This window comes from Triplophysa rosa, linkage group LG5, assembly GCF_024868665.1.
Source record: "Triplophysa rosa linkage group LG5, Trosa_1v2, whole genome shotgun sequence".
NCBI lineage: Eukaryota > Metazoa > Chordata > Actinopteri > Cypriniformes > Nemacheilidae > Triplophysa > Triplophysa rosa.
The window spans coordinates 13,361,003-13,386,688 of record NC_079894.1 but is presented as its reverse complement, the minus strand read 5'-3'; the positions used below and the strand labels follow the sequence as shown (position 1 = coordinate 13,386,688).

General features: G+C 39.3%; 2 protein-coding genes across 2 annotated transcripts; one reads left to right on the top strand and one right to left on the bottom strand.

Moving 5' to 3' along the window:
* Positions 1-4,056: 4,056 nt before the first annotated feature.
* ptger4c (prostaglandin E receptor 4 (subtype EP4) c) lies at positions 4,057-5,872 on the top strand. Its single transcript, XM_057334442.1, has 2 exons — positions 4,057-5,009; positions 5,155-5,872. The coding sequence occupies exons 1-2, from the start codon at positions 4,170-4,172 to the stop codon at positions 5,755-5,757; spliced, it is 1,443 nt and encodes a 480-aa protein (XP_057190425.1). The 5' UTR covers positions 4,057-4,169; the 3' UTR covers positions 5,758-5,872.
* Positions 5,873-10,540: 4,668 nt separating this feature from the next.
* On the bottom strand, positions 10,541-25,163 carry LOC130554115 (glial cell line-derived neurotrophic factor). The gene is made up of 6 exons (XM_057333553.1): positions 25,158-25,163; positions 24,316-24,402; positions 22,708-22,768; positions 12,190-12,278; positions 11,888-12,074; positions 10,541-11,786 (listed from the first exon to the last, which is right to left on the bottom strand). Exons 1-6 carry the CDS (start codon positions 25,161-25,163, stop codon positions 11,314-11,316), a joined length of 903 nt encoding a protein of 300 aa, XP_057189536.1. The 3' UTR covers positions 10,541-11,313.
* Positions 25,164-25,686: the final 523 nt, after the last annotated feature.

Here is a 25,686-nt window from a genome sequence, read left to right as displayed (position 1 = left end):
CTTGTCAAACACTAAATTAAAAGCCTAAAGACTTTTTACTTTTTTTCGACAAATGCTAAAGGCTAAAAAAACCTTTCTATTCCATACATACATGACATGTCCATCCATTAATTTTCCAAACCTACTTGTCCTCAGCAGGGTCACAAGGGGCTGTATAGCCTTTTACTGACATTTGTTATATATAAGTGTTTGTATTATACACATATATAACAGCTACCTGTTTGACCTCACACCTCTATTTCAAGCTTAATCATTCAGAGATGAGCAAGCTGAAAGATTTATGTGCCACCATTTGTGCTCATCAGCACCGTTTTTAGACATAGGCAAACTAGGCGGTCGTCCACCCGCTTTGGGGGTGACACCAGCTTCTGTCTGAGTCACCCTCCTAGAAGATTGTAGGCGTTGAACGCTCTGCATTTTTTCCCAGTCGGTCACATGCCTGGAGTTGAAAAATGCTTAGCTTTGGGTAGCTAAGCTCACTGCGCGCTCGTCAATGTCACATTTTACTCTGCTGTACAATCAAAGTGCTGGAAGGGTGGGACAAATACCAAACCCACCAACCAGCACATCCTGCTTGTACAATGATATAGGCTCTATTGCTGAGTCCCAATTCGCATACTTACACTATATGCCCTTAAAGTATGTACTGTTTTTGTTATGGAAAAGTATATACATTTTAGTACGCCGCAAAACAGTACGCATACACTGGGACATACTAATGCGAAACAGAAGTGGCTGCTGTTGCCTAAACGACACTGTGTTTGTAAACAGTCAAGACCATCAAAATACAGCCCTTCTTTGTATTTAAGTACGTATTTATTCATTATTTCTTATGTAATGTTCACTGTATATTTACATTTATTAATTCCGTGAAGCATCACTTTTTAAATTTAATAATGCAGTGTAGCGTCACTAAACTGCCTACTCGTGGTGTAATATCAGCCCTTTGAGAGTACTAATTTCAGCATACTATGATTTGGGACATATTTATTCTTATTTAGAATACTATTTAGGACAGATACTATGCAGATTTGGACTCAGGGCTTGTCTGTGTGCAATGACTGAATTCATACGTTGATATTTGTCTCAGATTGTCCATATAGATCACAAATAATTGTCACGTGTTCATGTTAGTTTCTGTGGACTTTTAGTTTGTACCTCTTGAGTAACTGTATGTATAGCCCTAGTGTTTGAGATCTCATTTGTCAGTCTTTGTTTTCATGGTATTCAGTCTTAAATTGTATTCAGTCTCTGGATTACATTGTTTTGTTTTGTCCTGTTTTATTTTATTAAATGTTTATACTGCATTTGGATCCGCTGCTTGCCTGGTTTCTCCTCGTTACAATAATAGACGCAGATTCTATAGTATTATTGTTTGTAGATATTATCTGAGAAATCAGATAACACTGTCAGAAGAGCGGTCAGGCGCTTCAAAAGGCGTCAATTACTACATAACATAACGATTTTGAGGGCCAGAAATGTCCGTGCTTACATTTAGTTATTTAGCAGACGCTTTTATCCAAAGCGACGTACAAAGTAGGGGATAAAACAGTAGGAGCAATTTGTGCAACAAAAGAACAACAATGCATAGGTGCAGTACAACTGGTCTCAGTCAGCCTATCACCGTATACGAAGCTAAGTATTTTTTGGGGGGTGATAGGAAAGTAGAAAAGATGTAGAAGACTGTATACTAATGGGTCAGATGTTGACGGAAGAGATGTGTTTTTAGCCGATTCTTAAAGACCACTACAGAATCCGCTGATCTTGTGGCAAGAGGGAGATCGTTCCAGAGTCGTGGAACACATCCGGAGAAAGTGCATGAGAGTGATTTTTTCCCTTTGTGTGAGGGCACCACAGGACGTTGTTCGACTGCAGAGCGCAGGGATCGGGCGGGTACATAAATCTGAATTAGCGAGTGAAGATACGGATTAGGTCACTCATCATCACGCAAAATCAACTTTATGGAAAAAGAAACAAAGAGGAGAAGAAAAATGCTAAATATACAGGTGTGCGACTAGTTGTAAAAAATGAAGCTGTTTTCCAGCTGATCACTCCATTGTCAATTTCAATAACATTTAGGAAATAATTGAAAAATGACTATGTGAAGAATCTCTGTTGCCAAAATGGCCAGAAACAGCCATGGTGCTCATAGAGCCATTTATGTGTTTGTTCATAGAATGGATATCTGTACAAACACACACACAAGCACACACCCCCTTCAGCCCATACATGAGAATGGTATTAAAAAAGTGTCCCTCTGTTCATGCCATGTGGGAGTGTAGGCGTCTCTGACCAAAAGGTTATTGTATGATATGAGAAAGCTGAATGAGGTGGACGCCTAGAGTGCTGGGCACTCATCACTGACTCCAGCAGCATAAAGACAGAATCTATTTACAGAGACCAAGACGGTCAGGAACTACAAACGGTGGCATCGTTCTTTAACCCCCTAGGGATGATGAATTCTTTCATTACCTCAAATTAGATTTCAACGCCTGGATTCGTGGCTGCTATCAGATACCTGTGCTGGATCAAGTGAGAGCTTTAACAAGATCCTTTGTTGAAAAATCGTGGCAGCAGTGCCTCTCTGACCAATCAAACATTGGTCCAGAAGTATAGCTTCATAGCCTATATAAACTAATGCTGCAGATTCATAACCTGTTCTGGGGCTAAACACTCCCATATGGATTAAGAGATGGATGCCACATGGATGCAAACACACCATGATCAATACTCCAATACTGGCTACAGGTTATCTCAGCCCACTCTTTGTGATGGCCTTTAAAAATCTTAATGAATTTTATTTATGTAATAATGTTATCATTGACTAGATGAGTGACTGTAGGTTGAGCATAGGATTTAAGTTCTTAAAGGTTCAATGTACATTACACATGCAAATTTTTGGAGGATCTAGAGTGAGATTAGAATGAACTATTTCTATCTACATACACTGCGGGTCCCTTGCATGGATGCCCTTGCCAAAATGCTCTACAGAGCATTGTTTCATAAATACGTTATCTCCTTTGGCAAAGAAGTAAAACGTGACAACATCCTAGTGCTGCGTTAGCCACCGTAGTGCTTCGAAAGGGAGGGGTGGAGTGAGCCATTAGTTGGAATTCAAAACAACCGCTAAATTTCATACGCTGGCCCTTTAAGAGTTTAGTTAATGCTTCAGTGCTGCAAAAACACAGGTTGCAGGTGCAATAATGGATGACGTATAACAATATTGCCTTCTCTTTGAGTGTCATCACCAATGGCAGTTATACAAGAAAATCACCTAAGACAAATTAAAATGAGAAAAAAACAAAGCTGGAGCAGACAAAAGCACTGTCTGATAACAGACTTTGACCCTGAGAGGATGTTTAACAATGTGTTACAATACTGTATTTTTTGCCAGGTAAAAGGATGCAATATTTATAAAACATGGCTTTTATTTAACATTTTTTAAAAAGTCAAAGAATAAATGTGACCCTGACTAAGCTAAAGTCATTTTTTTGTCATTTACTGTTTTCTATAAATCATCCTGCATAACGTTATAAGATCATGGTAAAGCTACGAATCTCACCACAATTGTTATTCCTGAGTAAAAATACAATCTATAAACCACACCAAGTGGTTGATGTCCTCAGGGCAACATATTTTGTTGACCTAAGGACAACATTTTTATAAATAAAACCTAAACCCACACCAAACCCCAACCCTAACCATAACTTACCCCTAAAATCAGAGGGAAATGATAAGTGAAAAACAATGGTCTAGAAGCACCTAATCCTGGTTGTAAGATTAAACTTAAAATAAACTGTAAACTTATTTCTGAAATCTGATTGGTTGATTTAAACGTTGTCCCAGGGTCAACATGATGTTGCCGTAAGGACATCAACCACTTGGCATCCTGCAGTGCGTACAATGATGTTTGGCTCCATGAGCAGCATCTCACGTTGACGTTTTGCCCGTGGCGTCACTACTCACCGCTGACGTCACACTGTGGGATGAGAAGTTGTGGATTCGTATAAAAGCAGTGAGACATATGTCTGCAGTCAAGGCAACAACACACTGAGATGCGGTAAACAATTATTTTCTTGTTTTAGTGAACTTAACTTGCCCTCTGTTTGTGTGGCTATAGTGTACGCTTTCAGTTTTTGGACAGACTCAAACCTCTCAACCTGTCAGATATGAATGATTCATTTTTGAACGTGGGCTTCAATGTGTCAGACGTTGTTTTGCCTGTCATCAACAGCTCGTCCCGTGTCTTGAGCCTCGATTACCGCTCTCTCATCATTTCAGCCACGATGTTTGGCTTCGGAGTCCTCGGCAACATCGTGGCCATCGTAGTACTTTGCATTTCCAAGAAGGAACAGAAGGAGACCACCTTCTACACTCTGGTGTGCGGAATGGCCATCACGGATTTGCTTGGTACCTGTTTCACAAGTCCAGTCGTCATCGCCACATATGTTGCGGGTAGGTGGCCAGGAGGAGTGCTCTTATGCAATTTCTTTTCTTTCTCCATGTTGTTCTTCGGTTCAGCCGGAATGTCTATTCTATGCGCAATGTCCGTGGAAAGATATCTGGCGATAAACCACGCTTACTTTTACTCGCAACATGTGGATCGGACTATGGCTCGGTTTGCGCTGATGACGACATACCTAGCCAATATCGTGCTGTGTATTATGCCCAGTTTTGGTTTTGGGAAGCACAAGAGACATTTTCCGGGCACTTGGTGCTTTTTGGACTGGCGCGCCATGGACTCTGTCAGTGCCTCGTACACGTTTCTATATGGGGGCTTTATGCTGATTTTGATCGCCGTTACCGTCCTTTGTAATTTCGCCGTGTGTCGATCACTGGTTGGCATGAGTAAGATGACCCGCATGGTGAGAGCAGAGGTGCCTGGACACATAGGGTCGAGACGCAGATTCCCCAAATTAACATCAGTTACATCTGCGGCTGAGATTCAGATGTTCTGGTTGTTAATTTTCATGACCATCGTGTTTCTGACATGCTCCATTCCTTTAGTGGTAAGTTTCACACTATTACATTAACTGTTCATATGAAACTTATATGACATTATAGATGTAGGCCTAGATGTAAAAAAAGTACAAATCTTGAAATTGCAATATTTATTTTTTAATGCGCCTAAATCACTTTTGTTCAACCTAACAGGTGCGTATCTTCATTAACCAGCTGTATGATCCAGCATACATATCATCAGGTGGAAACCCAGACTATCGCAGTGATCTATTGGCCATTCGTTTCGCATCCTTCAACCCCATCCTTGACCCATGGGTTTATATTCTGTGTAGGAAACATTTATTGACCAAGGGCTGTGCGCGTCTCAAACGCATTATCGGTCTGAGAAAAGAGGATCACAGTCATGTCTTGGGTTGGATTGACGGTCGGCAGTCGCCTCCATCGTTTGCGCAAAGTAACTGCACAAGTTACGCCTCGTTGCCCACGGCCACCTGTAGACCCGACGTTGGAAAACAAATCTGCACTAATACTAAATCGTATGTAAACCTGACACTTCGTCAGGCATGGGACTTCGATACAGCCTTGGCTGACTTTCATCCCTTCAGCGTCGAGCAGAACGATGTTATGGGTTTTGACGAAGATGGAGCATCAAGTTCCAAACTGGACCTCGCCAATACCGTTGGATGCATTGAGGCGCTACCAGGCACTCAGATATTAGAGAATAGAGTTGAAATGGTGACTTGCACTTTTAGTACACCAAGTTCATGTGATTCAGAAAAGGGCATTAGACAATGACTTAAGGATGAGTTTACATTTCATTGTTTTGTAGTAAATGCCACAACCTAAAAGGTTAATGAGCACTAAAAAGACATCAGACACAATTTCTGTGACTATCTGTCAAAAACAAACAATTCTGTGAATTAATTTAGGCCTATAGCCTAATTTTGAGCTGAAGTGATCCAATTTTTGGATTAAAAGAGGACTTGCATGTGTATTTTCTCTAAGAGGACATTGGATGTTAAGGCAATGAATATGCTGCTTCCCATACCATGCTTTGCCATGTTGCATGCTGGGCTGTATTTGACTGTGACTTAAACTGTAAACTGTGAATAATTTATTAAAGAGATTTAATTTTCATATGTTAAACGGTGACTATTGGAGTAACAGTAAAAATTCAGAAATGTCAATAAGATGCTTGGTTAAAACCAAGGTGAGTTCTCTCTTATTTTTTATGTAAAAAATATTTTAAGAATTAAGATCATAGATACTATTAGCCTAACATTTATTAATGACTTTAGTATTTTCCAACATCAGCATAGGGGTATGAACTTGTACATATACTGTAACATGGTTTGTCTGGTTTTTCAGACAACCAACGACTTCAAATGATAGTCCATATACGTATTATGTACATATACGTATAAAGTCAATATATAGTATATCACTAGTTAATGAAAAGTCTTAATATCAATTGCATTGTCCTGCTGAACCATGTCAGCAGGGTGCAAGACAAATTTATCTTGACATTTATAGTAACTGCCACTACACCAAGCTTATAAATTCTCAAACATTCAACAGGGTCTGAAATTACTCTCTGGCACCAATCAATCTACACTGGTGTGGAATCTGGTCTCAGATTTAAACAGAGATATTTACACAAAACCCATAAAACTTAAATTGTAAAAATGAATAAACATCTCTTCTCAGTTTAAGGTATACAGCCTAAACATTGTTTAAAATGATATATACACTGTATGTCTCTCACAAGTCATCACAGTTCTCACCCGAGTCCCAGACCTTCATTTACAGAGTTAGGCCTTGGACTGGACATGTGTATTGATTTCAGTACTCAATTTCAATCAGGTGATCAAACATCGATCACTCCATCAGCCATGGGCGGAATTACTTTCTTACTGAATGAGACACAGAGGGAATACTCACGGTCTAATGTGACATATGGGCTATTGAGATTACTTGCTCCCTTGAGGAATTACACTTCCCATTGTTCTCTGATATTGCTTTCACCTGGATTGTGTAACACAGACAGAGAAAACAGAGCAATATTACAGGAGCAAAGATATTAATGTTAAAACTGAATTATAGTTACATTAGTCATTTTATAGCTCAGCCTCATACAAAATCCAATAGCCTATAGGCCTATATCTTACTGCCAATATCTTAAATTATATATATATTATTATATGTACTGAGAATTGCCACACTGACACAAAATCTGCATATATGAACACAAAAATGTAGAAAATCAGAATTTATGGATATGATTTAACAGCTGAAAACGTTTTTTAAAAAATTGCAATTTAGACAACATTTTTATAAATAAAACCTAAACCCACACCAAACCCCAACCCTAACCATAACTTACCCCTAAAATCAGAGGGAAATGATAAGTGAAAAACAATGGTCTAGAAGCACCTAATCCTGGTTGGAAGATTAAACTTAAAATAAACTGTAAACTTATTTCTGAAATCTGATTGGTTGATTTAAATGTTGTCCCAGGGTCAACATGATGTTGCCGTAAGGACATCAACCACTTGGCAAAATCAGACGCGCGCTACTATTACGCGTTGTCATATACTGACCAGCAGGTGTCAGTATCGCACAATTTTAAATAAACACTTTAAAAGTGAGCTCACAGTTTATTACCTGCAAACAGTCAGTAAAAAAATGGAATCGTCAAGCGTACAGTGAAACGATATTTTAGAAAAGCTTTATGTAGACGCGTCTCTGCCATTTGTTTACACCTTTAAAAGGCTCTGATTGTTTGCAACTCCTTACAAATCATCATTAGTTGTTTACTCACCCTCATGTCATTACAAAGCCGAAAGCTGTTATTTTAGATGGAAAGCAAAAATATTTATATAACCATGCAGGTTAAAACCAATGGATGGTGACTCATTTATGGTCTGTCTACAGTGTCTAGCCTCACAAATGACAATAAAGCGAAGCATGTCTATCAATCATTCGTTTTTTTGTGTTTACTGCAATCATACGACAGAATTATATAAAAGGAAAAATGAAATCAAGTCTTTAACCAAATATATTAGGCTAGACAAATCATTGCAGCTCTCGAATCCAATATGGCGCCAGTCTGACGTCACATGAGAACCAATGCCTTGCTGCCTGCAATGATTTGCACTTAAAAAGATTTTGCACTGTAGTCATATGGACTACTTTAGTGCTTTTAGAGTGCGTTGTGTATCATTTGCTAGCTTTTCAATAAAGCCTATTTCATGGATGAAAGGTAGGCCTATATTAAAAAAGAATATAAAATTCTGCTTTTGTGCTCTGCAAAAAACAACCAGCCTATGGGTTTGCAATGACATGAGAGTGAGTAAATACAGTATTTACAGACTTCATTTTTGGGTGAGCCAGTAATGGCGGCCTCCATAGGTTAAAATGGGCATTACGTGTGAGATTTTCAAGTAATGAAAATAATCGATGTGTTTCCAAGGACAGATGTTAACTGAAGGTCATTTTAACATATTAAGGCATATGAATCTTCATAGTTGGGTAATATAATATAACCCTGGCCTCCACAGTCTTGTAATCCAGATGTACTAACTCAACAGTGATGACGCCCCTGTAGGCATAAGGTTCTTGGTGCAGTATCCCTCAAAAATTCAGAAGAGGCTCCAATCTCCTGTTAATAAAGTTCAGCCAGGGCGTGAGAGGTGCAGACGCACCGCACAGAGGCCCCTGAGCAACCGCCAGGCTGGTCTGTGAGAGGTGCACTCATTAGCAGCTCAACAACAGATGGAAACGTTCTTTGCACTTTAGCAGATGAGAGGTTCACCTAGGGCCTAATGGTGCTATAATGTACATACATGTCTCCAAGCAGTCTACCTGACTACCTGATGATTGCCATTAGCCGAACTGAATCAAGAGGTCAGTGGAGGGAAAACCTTGCGGATGAACAGATTTGAAGATTTGAAAGTGTTTACTCTCCTTTCATAAGCTGTTTCTTCATAATTAAAAATACAAGCGCTAATGTGATAAGCTAGACAAAACCAAACTTTAATTTTGTTCTAGGTGGAGTTAAAAATACATATAAAGGACAATTATTTTAGTTCACATTATGTATAAACAGTTTTATTCCTATACAGAAAATATGAAATACAAAAATAAAGAGTAACTTTGCCAACAACAACAATAGATAAATAAAACATGTAAAATACTGAAGCAAAGCAATTTATTGATAACAGCTTTTTAAGACAATATTTAAAATGTCTTTTTCCGAGCAGCTTTTAATAATAAAACTGAATACAACATCAAAGCTCATCGAGGTAAGCAGGTTGGGCAGACAGATGGACTAGTCAAATTTTTTTGGAAGAAAACCATTTCAATTCCCTTATAAATTAAAGCTGACACTTCCCACCAAGTCATCTTGGAGGACTCGAAAAAATGACCCAATAAACCTTTTATCATGATTTATGAAGATATATCTACAAGTCCCATAAATTAATATTTAGGGCGAATCCCTGTTTTTCCCTGCATGTGATATTTTGCAGCTTGTTCAAGGCCTTGTTTATATCCATGCTGGTTCATCGTGAGATGAGAGGAAGCGAACACAGAAGCAAAAGTATAAACAGTAATAAATATAAACATCCAGAGACGCATCTGCAGACATAGCAATAAATAAATAACTTAAATGAAAAAATAAATATGATATCTGTTAAGTGTTCAGTAATTGTAAAGGGATGCACGGCATCCATTTAGTAACAATAAGAAACAATGACAAATGCATTGTGGTCATAATTTGGCTGAAAAAGGAGTCTGGTATAGCACTCTCTGGTAGACTCCACAGAATTTTACTAATTTCTTATTTCTCACTTATTAAACACTAAGGAGAACAACATCTAGGTCTGAGAATAGTTTTACTTAATTTCTACATGGACTACGTGTATCTTAATGCTAGTATTGACATATTAAAGGGACAGTTCACCCAAAAATGAAAACTCTGTCATAATTTACTCACCCTCATGTATAAATGTCTTGGTTCTGCTAAACACAAAGGAAGATATTTGGAAGAATGCCAGTAATCAAACAGATCTCATCCCCCATCGACTCCCATAGTATTTATTTGACCTACTATGGCAGTAAATGGGGGATGAGATCTGGATACTGACATTCTTTCAAATATCTTCCTTTGTGTTCAGCAGAACAAAGAAATGTATACAAGTTTGGAACAACCTGAGGGTGAGTAAATGATGACAGAATTTTCATTTTTGGGTGAACTATTCCTTTTGGATGCACCAGCATTAATACATTTACAAATGCTATTGAACAGTACTGTGGCTACAGAAAGTTAAGCATCAAATCAAATATTTCTTTATATATATTTATCTATAGTCACTATATTTTCAGTCTATACAATTACTATGCAATTTAAATCTTACAAAACTGGCCTCATGGAACATCATCTGTTCTTACTAGCCCCTATCAAAAAGCATTGAAAATACAGTATTGTAAACATCCTGAGAAATGGACAACAACCTACTGTAAATACAATCAACCTTCAATGCTTTCAGCTAAAAGGGTAATACTAACTGGCCTTTGTGTTTTCTCTGGGCTAAACTTTTAATAATACTCCACATGTGATTTTGCAATTACATTGAAATTACAACAATAACATGCCGTTAAATAACGAGTCATCCCGAGTTTGCTAATTTGGCTGAAATACGACATGTCAAATTAAAGGCCAGGAAAATGGGCACTGACATCCAGGATCAACAAATGAGCTTGACAAACTATTCAGGATTTCGTGTGGCATCCAATCCTGATGAAAATCCTGGTAAGAAAATGCTAGTAGAGTTATAACATGTAGTTTTTGTTTGCTACAAAGTAACTACAAAGTAGCTATTCTCCCACTTCGGGTGATGTCTCTCATCTTCTCTGACTCGATGCAATCTCATTTAATCCTGTTTACAGAGGTTTGGCATTATTAAAGTCTGTATACATAGGCTGATGTTGGAAATCCCTCACAGCCTCCAAAGACAAACCAAATTCCCTCGCAGCTTTTCAACCAGGGCCAACCTTGCCTGACCTCGTTCTGTAACTCTGGCCCGGGAGGCTTCCTGATTCCTCCTTCTCTTTGGGCATTGCACCATATCTTCAGGTCATGCTCCCCCTCCCCTCTTCCAGCTCGGCTCATCCTACACATTCACAGTCTGCAGCAGAGAGGGATTTGATGGTTCACCAGGAAGTGGTAGGGCCAACCTTGCCTGACCTCGTTCTGTAACTCTGGCCCGGGAGGCTTCCTGATTCCTCCTTCTCTTTGGGCATTGCACCATATCTTCAGGTCATGCTCCCCCTCCCCTCTACCAGCTTGGCTCATCCTACACATTCACAGTCTGCAGCAGAGAGGGATTTGATGGTTCTCCAGGTAGTGGTAGCATCCATGAAGGAGACCGGCTCGTAGGCCGTCGGGCGGCAACAAGGGTGAGCGCTGATCTTCCTGGCTGTGCGTTTCGGCAAACTCCCATTGGCCAGCAGAGCACGCAGAGCCAGGTCGTAATTCCCACGAGACCTCTGACAAGAACCGACACAAAACTTGAAAAGGACGATCTCGTCCGAGTCAAAGCCCATGCCCAGGTCCCGTACGCGCATCTCCCGTTTTTCCACGCGGCATTCCCGACTGCTGTGCCGCCTCCCGTTATTTTTGTCTTTCTTTTTCTTTTCTTCCTTCTCTTTTTTCTTCTTTTTTTTGCGTGCACCTTTGGTCTGTATGTCAGTGGTAACTGGTGACCGGCGGGAACGTTCCCATCGAGCCGGCTGCTGGTCGTCCTCAACAAACACAGATGGCTCTGCAGGAGACATGGAAACAGATGGAGACAAAGAGAGATTTATCACTTTTCAGGATTGAATAATTAATTGATTGTAGAACATTGGAAAGTTTCAGACTTACCAAACAGACCCTGCCATGGAGAGTCACTGCCCTCGTCTATGTCCTCCTCAATGTCCGGAAGAGTCTCTAAAGGCGGTTCCTCCACTCCAGTGCCAATGAATCCCACCGCAACTTCGGATTCTGTTCTGAAACCTGACCTGCCTCCTGCCACCAGGGGCAGCAGAGACATCACAACCCATACAAGCACCTGCACAAACAAAGCAGAGGTTGATGGGTAACTGAATGTAAGTTTTTCTCTAGTCTACTAAGACACGATTGAATCGACAGATGTCCAAGCAAAGAATGTGTTCATTTATATACACCTGCCAGCTCTTCCTGTGACACGATGCATCTGTGACTGATGGTATGACAGACATTGCTCTGAACCGACCTTTTGGCCACCAACTCCCACCTGCATGGAAAGAACAAGGAACAACTTTATTATACACCTACCTACGGGAACATACAGAGGCAGGTTATGTAAACTCAAGAGAGCAACATGCGGGTGACATGTCCGCATACATACAAACTTATAATCAAAGGTGCACCCATTCATCACAGGCATAATGCCTTTAGAAACACGCTTATTGTTGTAACAGTGCAATCTCTGAGCGTGGCCGGTGCCGACTTGCCTGCAGACAAAGCTACGATGTTAAAAAGAGCCATTGTCCATCAAATAAACAGCCTTGAAGTGAACGCTGTCAAAAGCATTCTTGACTTGGTAGCACACGTAGAAAAGGCCTTGTTGCTCTTAGGGGGTCTTACAAGCCACGGAGATAGAGAGAGGTTGATAAGAGCCCTGAGCAATGCAGATGTTTATTGACTCATTGCAGTGTGTGACTGTGTAACCTGTGCTGTGGGCTCTGATTTATATCAGGGTCAGGAACGGGCCACAGTGTCTCAGTTAACACCATTCAAAGAGCAGGACTCAGTCAAACACAGCAACACAAAAAATGATTAATGACAGGCCAATTATTTGCTGGGGGAGCAGAATGAAAGGCAAGCAACGGATCGTGGCGTGCTCATTTTGGCATAGTTTTATTGCTTTCCAGTTGTGTGGAATTGACTGAGGCTGGATTCCTTTCTCATTGCTACCTCTATGAGATGCGTTACAAGAAGAACTGACCTGATGACAGTCGACCTTAATTCAGAATAAGAAAGATGTTTGCTGTGAGAGGGTGTGGGTTACAGTGGCTGAGGCACTTTTACCATTTCTTGTTTTATGTAAGACATAGGGTTTGGAACAACATGAGGGTGAATCAATAAATAATTTTCTGTGGTGATTTCTGGTTGAACTATACGTTTAGGACTAAGACTTTTTTAGATTTAGAGGATTAGTTCACCCAAAAATGAAAATTCTGTCACCATCTATTGGGGCTGCGTGACACTGAGGAAAGAAGGGACATGCGAATATTGTGATAAACAATATAAGATACGATAATTTATAAAAATATATTTATATATCACGATGTGCACATTTAGATATTTTGGTTATTTCAATATATTGTGCAGCCCTTTATTCACCTCCATGAAGAAGACAGACAACCATATGCGTTTTTAATGATGGCTTTAATTTGAGTGAACTATCCCTTTAAAGCGAGAAAATGTGGGAGAAAATGTGAGAAAATTTACTGGGAGAAAATGTGACTTGAATATTGTGATATACAACATAAGATACGATCATAATAAAATTATATTTTAAATAGTAAAAAATTGTAAAAACCTGAAAAATATATAACCAACATAAATGTTTCATATTCTTTCATGAAAAAGAAAGAATCATTAAAACTTCAAAAAATCGGACAACTGCAATATATATACTGTATATCACGATATGCACATTTAGATATTTTTGTTATTTCAATATATTGTGCAGCCCTTATTCACCCCAATGAAGAATAAAGACGGCCATTTGAGTTTTTTCAAGATATCTTCTTTTGTGTTCTGCAAATTTATTTTTAGGTGAACACTTCTGTTCTGCAACCTAGTAAAGCTGTATCCTTACCACCACAGATTCCCATAAGTGACTGATACCAATTAAAAGTGTAACAGTCTTGCTAGTCTCACATGCAATATTCTTATTAAACATAAAAATACACAAGAAGCACAAACATTTAGTAAAATAAACCAGACACTCATTTGTTCAATCTTGCACTACTCTGTTCGTGCAGAAGGAGGCGTTCTATCCGTTTCAGTCACAGTCTCTCCCTTTAATCTACTCCTAAACTCACCATTGGACTCTTCAACAATATGATAGATAAAGCTTAATAAATCTAGTTTTACAGCCAAAAGTAAAAATAGTATCTCATGTGCTCCTCAGGAGCATTAAAGATGTCTAATGGTGTATCTAAAGATCTTCAGTCATCTTGGTTTATTGGATTTTTAAAGCGAATTTAGAATTTATGTCCGCTAAATCCAGCCAAATAAATATGAACCCAGTTTCAACAGCTTCAAGACATATTTATGGTGTCTCTGGAGGAAGGGCTCAGCTTAGAGAGACCACATATGACCAGAGATGAATGTAGACATTCTGTCAAGAGGGTTTACAGCGACTTCGACCCTATAACTCCTGCATATGGTGCATTAAAATCAAAATGATGTTTATGTGAAAGGATTTATTGTTTTGTGATGATTTTATAATTCTAATGGTATACATTTCTAAATGCGTGGAACTTTATGTAAACCGCTGTAATTGCTTTGATCACCAGCGAAATAAAAGCACACGCCCCGAGCCGCATATGCACGATTGTTTGTTTAGAAATGGTTTGTGTGTGCGTGCGTATAAGTGTTATGGCTGTGACTGCAACAGAATCTACACATCTGCGCTCCTGACCACAACAATCATTCTTACAGTCTGGCCAGCTGCCCTCCTTCACTCTTCAGCTTCTATCCAGCTGAATGTATAAACCTATTGCAGGAAAACTAGACTGACCGTAACAAACAAATCAATATCAGACACCTACAAAGAAACACGAGCGGCTCCATAGCTCAGGAATTTGGAAATCCATTCATTACAGGCTATGGAAGTGCAATCTGGCTAATAGGCTGGCCAGCACTTGGGCTCGGTAAGGCTCATTTCAGGCTGTCAGTTTCTAAATAAGCCCCTTGGCCTCTCGATCCATGAAGGCCCCCCACCTCACTGCTTCCTGTAAACTGAGCTGGCACGCTGGGGGCACAGGCCAGAGGTTATGATAAGAGCACTACCTGCCTCTCAAACACACAGCAGGCTGTTAAGAATGTGATCGGCAATGAAAATGGTTCATGATAAAATAAATTCATATTTAAATTATTAATTTTGGGGACTTCCTAAGTATCATAGTTACTTTCACTCATACTTCGAGGGGTTTGTTAAACGTTGGCTCATAACATGGTAGTCTTGTAAAATTTGTCATGTACATTACTGCTAATTTTACATTATATAAAAACTGCACACAGCCCCGCCCATCCCCTGCCTACTGAAGAGTGCAACATGGTTTCCAAACAACGTTTCTGCATTCTCAGGTTCCATCAGCCTAGTAAACAAATTCACATGCCCACAGGGAAGCTTATACAGCGACAATATTTACAACACTGGTAACAGACAATTGCGGCATGGGGCAGTGTTGCTTTAATTAAGCAACATACAATGTTTCAATTACTGTTCTACAGACAATTATTTAAAAAAAATTGATATTTGGATATTACACCAATATACTTTTTTCAGTATTTAATAGTTTGACTTTTACATTTGAAATTTATTTTGTATATTTGCTTAAAGGAGTAGTTCACTTCAAAATGCGCCCCCATTGACTTTCCATGGTAGGAATAAAAATGACTATGGAAAGGCAATAGGGGCAAATTTTGAAGTGAACTACTACTAGTTAATAGCAAATTAATATAAATTAACATTATGAGAGACATTTTTTCCGATAAGTGCTGTTCCTACATACATCTTGAAAAATGTATACACGTGCTTATTTAAGTTAGTACAGCCAAATGTACTTTCGTAATATGTAATAATACCATATATCCTATTTAATGTGTTGTATGTGTATCTAAAAGATGTCTAAACAATGAGATTTATGCTTTTTGATGACAAAAGAGGCCACAACAAAGATAATTGGGTTCTTTTGAGTAGGAAAAGTTAGCAACCATCTAACCACTCCCTACAACACTTTCTAGCAACCTCAGTCCAACTCATTAACAACCATTTAGCAACATAGGAACACATGCAAAACCAAAGCATCATAGTTTGGTTTTGCATGAGCAAGCACAAGATTTTTTTGCGGAAAATATACAAATCTTCAGAATTTTTATGTATGAAAGAAAACAGTTGACTGCTCGATAAACTTGACAAACAACCTGTAGTAAGAGTTTATAGTAAGGTCTACTATGAATTTCAGTTCCATGAATGTAATTAGCAACTCTAATTTCTTAATCAAATAGACTTAACCAGGACATCAGATTTGCTTCAGGGCAACACATTTACCTAAATGCTACTGAGACACAAGAACCGTCTCGATTTGGTTTCGGATTTGGTTAGGGAAACCCACACGTTCCTGAAATGACATAAACTGTGGTCAAGAAAGTCAAGAGGAAGAGCATACTGCTAAGCTACATAACCACAACCAAAAGAGCAGAGGAGCTCTGGTTGTGGGAAGAAAGGGAAAGGCCAAACTATCCAACATGTACAAATCTTCACGAGGAGCAGTGCAGCTGGTTGTGTTTAAGTGCCCTGAGCAGTGTCTCTGTTGGCCAGTCTATGTCTCCTGGATCATGGCTGTTAACATGCGAGCTGAAGGTGCCTGAGGGACGAGTCTATATGCGGCTACACTCTTGAGGAACTGCAGAGCTATGAGCAGAGTGGTGTTGATGGTCTCCGTACAGGGACTCATTGATTAAAGGCATGCTTCAAAAGCAGAGCAACCCACCCTCGGGCAAATACATGTCACTGTTAAAGAATCGTAGAGCATCACAGCGGCGTCATTGTGACTAAGGTGGACACAAACTGCTCGGCCATGACAGCCGATGCAAATGAGGGACTGGCTGTCGTTGATTTGCTTGTGGTAATCGAAGGGAATTCTGCTGGATACGCTCTACAAAGACACTGTAGATGATGTGTTGATTTTAATGTTGAGGTTAATCATGAGTGTCTGAACACATCAAAGCTGACATGATAATGTTTTCTCGGAGGTACTACATGCGTTTCCCGTGGAACCAAACCCACGACCTTGGCATTGCTTGCACCAGTCGAACTACTGGAAACTGTGTCTCTCAAGAGACGCATGTGTTATTTCACTGCCCATTCCTCCCAGGTTGTTCTCCTCCCTCTGTCTCAGACAGAACCATTAGAGGTGTTTGATGTGCCAGGTCTACCTGTCATTAATGATGAGGTGCAGTGATGTTGGATAGGCCACGCTAAATCAGCCAGCCAATAAAAGACACCTGGTGAAAGCGGAGATGCAAAGTATGCTACACAAGCCGGGTCTGACTGATCATTGCCAGACATGCTTATATCTGGGGGTGTGAACTTCGGCCATGAGGTGCGTGTAATATATCTATCAGTGTTCCCTCTGGCTCTCTAAACTTCATCACCCTCAATCTCCAATACAAAATGGGTACATGCAAACCCGCAAGACTTGCGCCCTCAAGAAGTATGCATGCTCTTCAAGTTCACAGGTCTTTCCTTGAAGTAGTACTTATAATGCTCTGTTGACAGGGGCATATGTTGTTTCATGCATGCATGGGATGCCTGTGTCCCAACCAGGATTCGTTGCTAGTTTAGCTATGAAAGACTCTTTTTGGTTGAATTGACCTAGCTGGTATGCCATATTTTTCACATGAATATTCAGATTTACCAACTAGACCAAGGCAGTTTCTCAATTCCAAGAACGCAAAGAACGGACTTGTGTTCTCGTGGAGACCGGTCTTGCGAGGCAGCCTCGGAAGAACGAACTTGGATGGACGTGCCGCAGTGACTTCTGGGACTTCAAGCGGGTTCTTTACACGTGCAAGGCTGAAATCGAGGCATCCTTGATATCGAGAACACATCCGGATACTTTCATGCGTTCTCTGTTCTTGAGTATTGGAACCGGACTTTGACGGTTATTGATGACGTAGAGCGAGAACACGAGGACACAAGACCGCTGAAGAACGCATATTGAGAAATCGCCCAAGACCATCCTAACTCTAACCAAGATAACCCAGTTGGGATCAGCATGCCATTCTTTTATTTTCTTTCCAGAGTGATGTATTGACCTTATTGAAACAGTTACAACAGCCTGTATTTTAGCTATTTGCAGACATTCAAGACACTGGTTCTAGGACAGTTTAATGTTCATATGCTCCAGAACCCGAGTTCAATCGCAGCATGTCTGAGTGCGTGACATCCAAGCGTATAATTCAATAATCCTTTTCTGGCAAAAGGTAAGTTCCCATTACTGTCAATGGTCCAGCCACTGGAGAGGCGAAGAGAGAGAGTATGCTGCCAAGAAAACCAGCATTACCTGTTTAAAACCCTTTACTCTTTTGTTGAAGTTTCCAAGAAAAAAGGCGCTGATTATTGGATTGTGAACACATGTGGTTTTCAGACCACCATTCATGTCATTCAGTGAACATGATAGCAAAAACAACTCATTAATTGCAAAGATCCATCATTCAAGTGTCAGCTGGTTTCATTTGCTCTCTTAGAGGATCATTTTTTCGTCAAATTATGCTTTCTTTTGATGTTTGCAGAAATACATATTCTTCTCATTCAGGTATAGCACAGTCACTGTCATAAATATCTGCGTGTCCTGGAAGTCCAGACCTGAGCGGCAAATGCATGCAATACAGCAAATAACGCCTTCATTTTGTTCAAAAAGAAAGATGCTGTTTAGTGCTAGACACGCAATCAGTTTGATCTAAAAAGACATAAGACATTTCAATTATACAACTGTTCAGCATTGGTCATCAATGACGTTGCCCACGTTCAGGATCATTGCTTTTTGACTTCATAATAGGGTAAATTCCTCAACTCACGGTACATCAGCAATGAAATCAGCAGTGTCTAAGTCAGAGGCTTTCAGCCTTGACAAAAGAGGCACATTGGTTTGCAGACTTTATTTTTGCTACGCAAATGCAGTGGCCACTGTTTGCATTCCACACCACGCGGCTGCATCACGCACCTGTCGGACGGAGCACGAGAGCACATCCCCACTAGACCCTTGACTGAGGCGCACGCACGGACCACACAAACAGCACGCTCAGGCACCTACAGCGTGCACACGCACTTGCACACATACCTCACATCTCACATCACAATGCGTGAGATTAAGCCTATTATTGCTGATCTGATTGCTGTTATAATACTGATTGCTAGGTTTACGGGTTATTGAATGTGTTTTGTTGACTTTAAAATTATGAAGTTATAAACACTAGTCAATAGTAGAAATTAGATAACTAAGGGTAGCTTGTGAAATTTTAGCACTTTTTAGATGGAACTAGTTACAGTATACTGAGGAAGTTGGGTACATTTATGTTTCACATCTCTGTGATCTTAATCCCCTCCAAATAATCTTTTCCCAACATGAAACATCTATATAGACACTTTCATTGGACGCACGCGCCTGGCCCGAAGTTAACATCCGGTCTGTGTTTGTTATCAGTCTGGCTAGTGGCTAATAATAGAACAATTTATATTTCATTCATATTAGATTAATTTATATTAAGATTGTACTGTACAATGATTGTATTAAATAAAAAATTTGTTGAATTTTATTGTATATTCATTTTATTTTAATTTGATTGTTGAATGGGTTGTGTAACTTTGTCGCATTTACGTTAAGCTACGTAGCACAAAATATCACTGTCTAGACATACTTTTAACTTGCTAGCTAATGTACTTGTGATTTCTTTTGCTTGTTATCAGAAATAATCTGCAGGGACCCAGTTCTGTGCGGATGTTTGCCAGAAGTTAAGTTTGAGCCACCAAAACATGCATGCGCAGTAATGTTTGTTTATGTCTTTGCTTTGAAACCGTCTATAAAGTCAAAGTGAATAATTGTCATCCTTACAGAACAACAGTGTTAAATAATGCCTCTCTTCATTCACATACTATATTTACATATTACTGTTTCTCTTGATCCACAAAAAAATGCCACAGTCTGATTTTGTGAGAACACAAAGAATCAGTAAAATAAATAACATTGTACATTTGAGCCGTACTGTTGTTCTAAACTTTATAGTCCAGATTAATGTGCTCTTCTGGATAAACTCCGCATTGAGCAATTTAGACTCAGTAGCTAATGTCTTTTCCTCTCTGAAACTAATCCTGGACAAACAGCTTTACCTTCGCTCCTCTTCATTAAAGTGTCTTGCCTTTTGCTTTGATAACCAAATACAGCTAGATTAAAAACAATGTAAAAGGGAATGACTGAGTAGGAACACTTGGATGAACAAATCCTTAAATGGGAATAAATTAGGAAAGAGGGGCTAATGGTGAAGATAGTATTTCAGCCCTGAAAGGTTTAGCCTGAACAGTCACAGCGACCTCTAAAAAGAGCGAGTGAAAGATAGTGATGCACTAAGCAACCAAATACTCTATAAAAGGAAGCCGAAAAGTTACCCTTGAGATAACATGGGTGGCTGGAACGAAAGAAGCTTCATCATTGAAATAATTTATATAAAACCAGATATCTTGTTAATTTCTAGTTATCCTATCCACCCAGTGCTAAGGAAGACCCGGACCCTCACTTTCACAGTTTCTAAATGAATACTCTGGTAATTATTTCAATCGGGCCAGCATTCGGGCACACAGGCCAGCCCATCCTCACAGGCCTTTATACTGTAGCTCACATCTCATTTGTTCAAATTAAGCCGAGGGAGGGGGAAAAACCAGCCATTAGTGTGTCTGGATGAACTAATGACATTCAAAGCGTTTTCATGTCGCCCGGTTCAGCCTTAGACAGGCTTCAAGTAATGACCTGGCCCAGTCTTTCAAAGGCACCGACGCCACCATGATTAATGTATCTGACCTGGCAATTTCAGAAGAATACAGCTTATTAAACACTGCTTACAGCCACAAACATGAGTGTACAATAAGAGCACTTAACATTCTTTGCTATCAAAGGTTTGGTAAGAGATGTTCAGATAAAGAGAAAAAGGTAATATCCTTCATCAGTGTCCTAAAACCGATGTAGAAACGCTCTTGAACTTGCATGGATTTCATCTGGCAAATCAGCTAAAACCAACTATTAAGTGAAAGCCTAGCGCAGCCATTGGTAATATCTTAATTCTGTTTGTAGTATTGAAAATAGGCTGAGAATTGATAGCAATCATAAGATCTGCTTTTTGTTGCCACAATCAAACCGAAATTAACAAGCTCCGTCAAAGGACATATCTCAAGGAAAAATCTTCGCAAGTTATATATGTAACCACAAGGGGGAGAAAGTCAAATACATTTTGTAAGAGGGGAAAATGTATGGACATTCCAGAACGTTGTACAGGCTGTCATTACAGTTTTTACAAGAGTGAGAGTCAGTTTAGTGAGTCAATTAGTTGTTAATTAGATTAATTAGACAATTAATCATAACTTTTATGACAGACCGTTGCATTGTGGTACAGTTTAAGACCTGTTGGCATCTTTAAATTGACACAGAGGCCCATTCAGATGGAGCACTGAACTTAGGAGAAAATGGAGTTGAGGTCAGCTAAGGTCCAAGGGAAGTGGATCCCGTGGCAGAGTTACAGGACCCTGTGAGATATCTTAACTTTCTCCTCTAATGTATTCTTCACACAAAAACCAACTCTATTACTGTCCTTCTCCATACACAGCGAAGCTTGGAAATTGTTATATAATCATTAAATCAAGAAGTAAAAGCCCTTAAGAGTAAAGAACTCACAGGGATAGTTCACCCAAAAATGAAGATTCTGTCATTACTTATTCACACTCTTGTCATTCCAAACCTGTATGACTTTTTTCTGCAAAGCTCCAAACTGTACTGGGCCCCATTGACACAAAACCAATGATATTTCTCAGAATATCTCAATTCATATGTGCTCCACAGAAGAAATAGTCATATGCAGGTTTTGAACGACATGAGGTGATTAAATGAACACAGTCTGTGTTTCTGGGTGATGATCTCTTTAAAGGGACCTGGTTGCACAAGAGTTTGAGAAATAAATCTCATGGCAAATTTTGTCCAAGAGAATTAAGTTAATGTTGCTCATTTGCTCGCAATGCAAAAACACATAGAAATGAAATTGAGGAGCTGTAATGGTCCAAGACAAAAAAAAGCAAACATCCAGAATGAATGCCCATAGAAATCAGGATAGAAAAAAGCCGAAACATCTCTGTCGAATGTGACATAATAAAAAACGTTTTTAAACGATTTACGCTTTCCTTCACGTAGAACAAATAAATGAACAAAATTTTAAAAAAATGTATGTGCACACAACATAAAGGATTAAAGGAAAACTTTAATTAAATAGCCTTTAATTCCATTCAAAAACTAAATAAAATAATCCAGCGCTTCTTTTCTAGCCATTTCAGGTCTTTGTACAGTCAATAGGCCCATACATCTCTATTTATTTGCAGGAACACGTTCAGCAGGCTTTGTCAGGACCATTTTACTATGCTAATGTTCTGTGAGAGAATAGAATGACAGGCAGGTCTCCACAGACCACACCTGATGGCACCCGCCTCATAAAACTTTCAATTAGCCTATACACAAACCTTCTAAAGTTTATTGCCCGAGGGGAGACATATTATAGAGGTCTGAATAACAACCAAATCTGCTGACAATCTAGCACTCTGTATATTCAAACGCCGCTTGTAAAGTCACAACGCGTTCATGACATGAAGTTGAAGTTACGCGCGTTACCGTGAGTTCCCAGATCTGCTGGTTGAGCGCGAGCGCTCCCGATCCGCACAGCCTCGCGCTTCTGGTAGGCAGCTTAGCGTGTCTTGACGGATAAAATCCACACGGGTTTCCTTAAAGGTTCATAATTCTCTAGCAATATACTTTCTCACGGGTATGTCCTCTTCTGAAAGCGAGAGAACAAACTCTTCAAAGGCGAGAAGGACGCAGAAGCGCCTCCCTCTGTGGCCAAGCCTCTCTCTCTTCTTGTGCGCACCTCGTTAGATTATTCTGAGAGGAATGAAAATCAAAGCCAATGACCATGACCCGTTTAGCATTGGAGTTAGTAATATTACTAATAAAAATGATTAAAAGAATACACTAATAATATAATCGATAACCATCACAGTAAATATTAATAACAGCGTTATGTATTCGTTAGTGTTTTAAGCGCGCATTTAGCCTACATTTAAAACATTTGCAGGCATTGATTTCGTTAAATTAGATATATTAATATGATTAATTGCGAATTTCCTTGTTTATTGGTGTTAAAGCTTAGGTGAAATGCTAAATTCAGTGCAAACTTTCCATTTGTCCGTCAAAAGGGTTAGACTTTTCTTAAAATAAATAATTGCCTATATAAAATGCCTAGTAAAATTGGATTCAAACAATGCTGACTTACCGTGTAAGCAAAATTGGGAAAATTAACCGACTGTTTCCTGTCCAAGAATACTGTAGTCCAAGAATACTGTAATTTAATAACAATAAAAACACTTAAATTCGTCTGATAAATAGCCGTAAGAGGATTTTCATCACAAATTGCTATACATATCGGGTGCTGTGATTTATGGTCTCGTGGAGTCTTTGGAAGAGAGACTCGGAGAAATGTGAGATGCGAGTGGACTATTTTCCTCCTGGACAGATTTATCCTGCTTTCATTAACTCGCTCCCAATTTTCTCACTCGTCTGTGAGTGGCAAAATAAAAAAAACGTTTATTTTTAAAGCTTTTTTGTATACATCTTTATCCCGTGTAAAAAACAGTTGCATATAACACGATACCATAACCGATGAACTTGTCAGAGAAGAATATGGAAACTCGTTTTACTCGCGAGAATAGACTCATAAAATCGATTTCGTAAAAATATATTTAGCCTACTTTATCGGATGTCCCCACCACATTTAATGGTAATCAAAACACACAAATGTACATTAAACAATAGTTTAAAAAATCATATAAATTGCCACAGATTAGGCTACAGATTATAGGTTACATTATGGCCATAGCTCAAGCATAAACCCCAATGCTTCATTTCGATCACCTTTCTTAACCACATTTTGTTGCCTATTATATACGCTATTCATAGACTTTTATTTACGATACTTTTTAATATTATTTCTCGAAAAAACAATTAAAATTAAAATCGTGCATTACATTCTTGTACATAAACAATTATCATACAATCTCATCATACAGTACGTTCAGCTAAATTATGCAACAAAGTGCAGGCAGCGCATTAGACGGACGATATGGCTTCTCCCCAATGGCCAAGCCTCCCACGAGGGCAGCTCTCAGTAAAGAAATAACCTATTCTAGTCAAATAAATGAACTCCGGGCCCTTGTTCTACGAAACCTCTTTGTCCGCCCTCTCTTTCCCAAACTTCATCAGCGGAGTTCCCTCCACCCACAGACATGCATGCGCTGACTTTGGCACTCCTTCCTACAAACACCAGACATCAAGCACAAAGACTGATCAAACAGGGCCTTGCTCACTTTAGGCTTTCACTACACATTCGGGGAGGATCTCATGCGCTCTATTTATAGACCAAACTAACAATACACGCAATTGAATGAGGTATGGGGAAATGTATCAAATCTCATCACTGGTCCTACAGAGAATGATGAAAATGCAAAGTTCAAAGAGACTGATTGGGAAATCTGCTGTTGTAACCTTTCCCCTCAGGTAACCCTGTTTAAGCCACAATGGAAAGCAATTTGATTTAAACAGATAACATTGCTGAGTATGAAGCAGTCACAACTTTCAAGCTCCTTTTCAGGTGCACCACAGCATGTCCCACTCAGGGTTTCACCAGCTGCACTTAAAGGTATTTTCCCATATAGAATGCTTTGCTTGTGTAACATGTGGCCCTTACATTTTATTGCTTACAATAATGTATATTTTATTTGTTATTTTAATTAGGCTAACCAAAACTGGGGTTGGCATACAAAAATTCAGAAAAATAAAATAGCCTAGATAAAAATACACTTGAGCGCACACCTCCTCTGACATATGTGGCTGTCTGCTTAAGTGATGAATGCACTGTTGCACTATTGTTTAGGGTTGAAGAACACGTCCTGTGTGTACTCACGGCTAAGCCCATGAGCACATGAACAACAGATAAAGGCACCCAGTCAACAAACAGCTCATACTGCATCAAGGGTGATTGAACTATGACAAATACTGCAGACACTTACAGTCATGTAGCCCCTCCCAGTAATGTCGATGCTCTCTACAAGTAATCAGTGCAATGTGTTTACCCTCAAAGCTCAGTTTTTAGCACCGGGTTCTGCACCCTCACAACACCATATGGGAAAGTTTACAGCTCTGGAATCAAACTTGTAAACCACTTATTACTCTATATCCAAAACATACATTTTTTAAATTTTACTGATCTATGTATTAAATACAAAATCGTAGCGTTAAAAACAAAACATTTTTTTACTTGTCTCAGAATAGTCATAGTTAACCAACATGTATATTTGCAATAGTTCCCATATACAGATACTATGGCATACAAAACACGTTTTATATACGGCTATTATGAAATTAATCCAGTTGCTGTTGTGTGTTGCTCATCCCCTGATCTTTTCTCGTTTCTGTATATTTGTGTAAAACCTTCAAAGCATTAACAGAACATGCTGTAAAAGAGAGTGAGAGTCAAATACTGAGGAGATGTTTGCAGCCACAACTAACAGAAGACGCTCGCTCAAAAGCAAAACAAAT

Excerpts from the sequence above, each read along its gene's own strand:
- ptger4c (XM_057334442.1), top strand. The coding sequence starts at position 4,170 with ATGAATGATTCATTTTTGAACGTGGGCTTCAATGTGTCAGACGTTGTT. Across the intron at positions 5,010-5,154 it reads CATGCTCCATTCCTTTAGTG|GTGCGTATCTTCATTAACCA; the intron begins GTAAGTTTCACA and ends TCAACCTAACAG.
- LOC130554115 (XM_057333553.1), bottom strand. Across the intron at positions 12,279-22,707 it reads AGCAGATCTGGGAACTCACG|GTGGGAGTTGGTGGCCAAAA; the intron begins GTAACGCGCGTA and ends CTTTCCATGCAG. Across the intron at positions 12,075-12,189 it reads GTCACAGGAAGAGCTGGCAG|GTGCTTGTATGGGTTGTGAT; the intron begins GTGTATATAAAT and ends TTGTTTGTGCAG.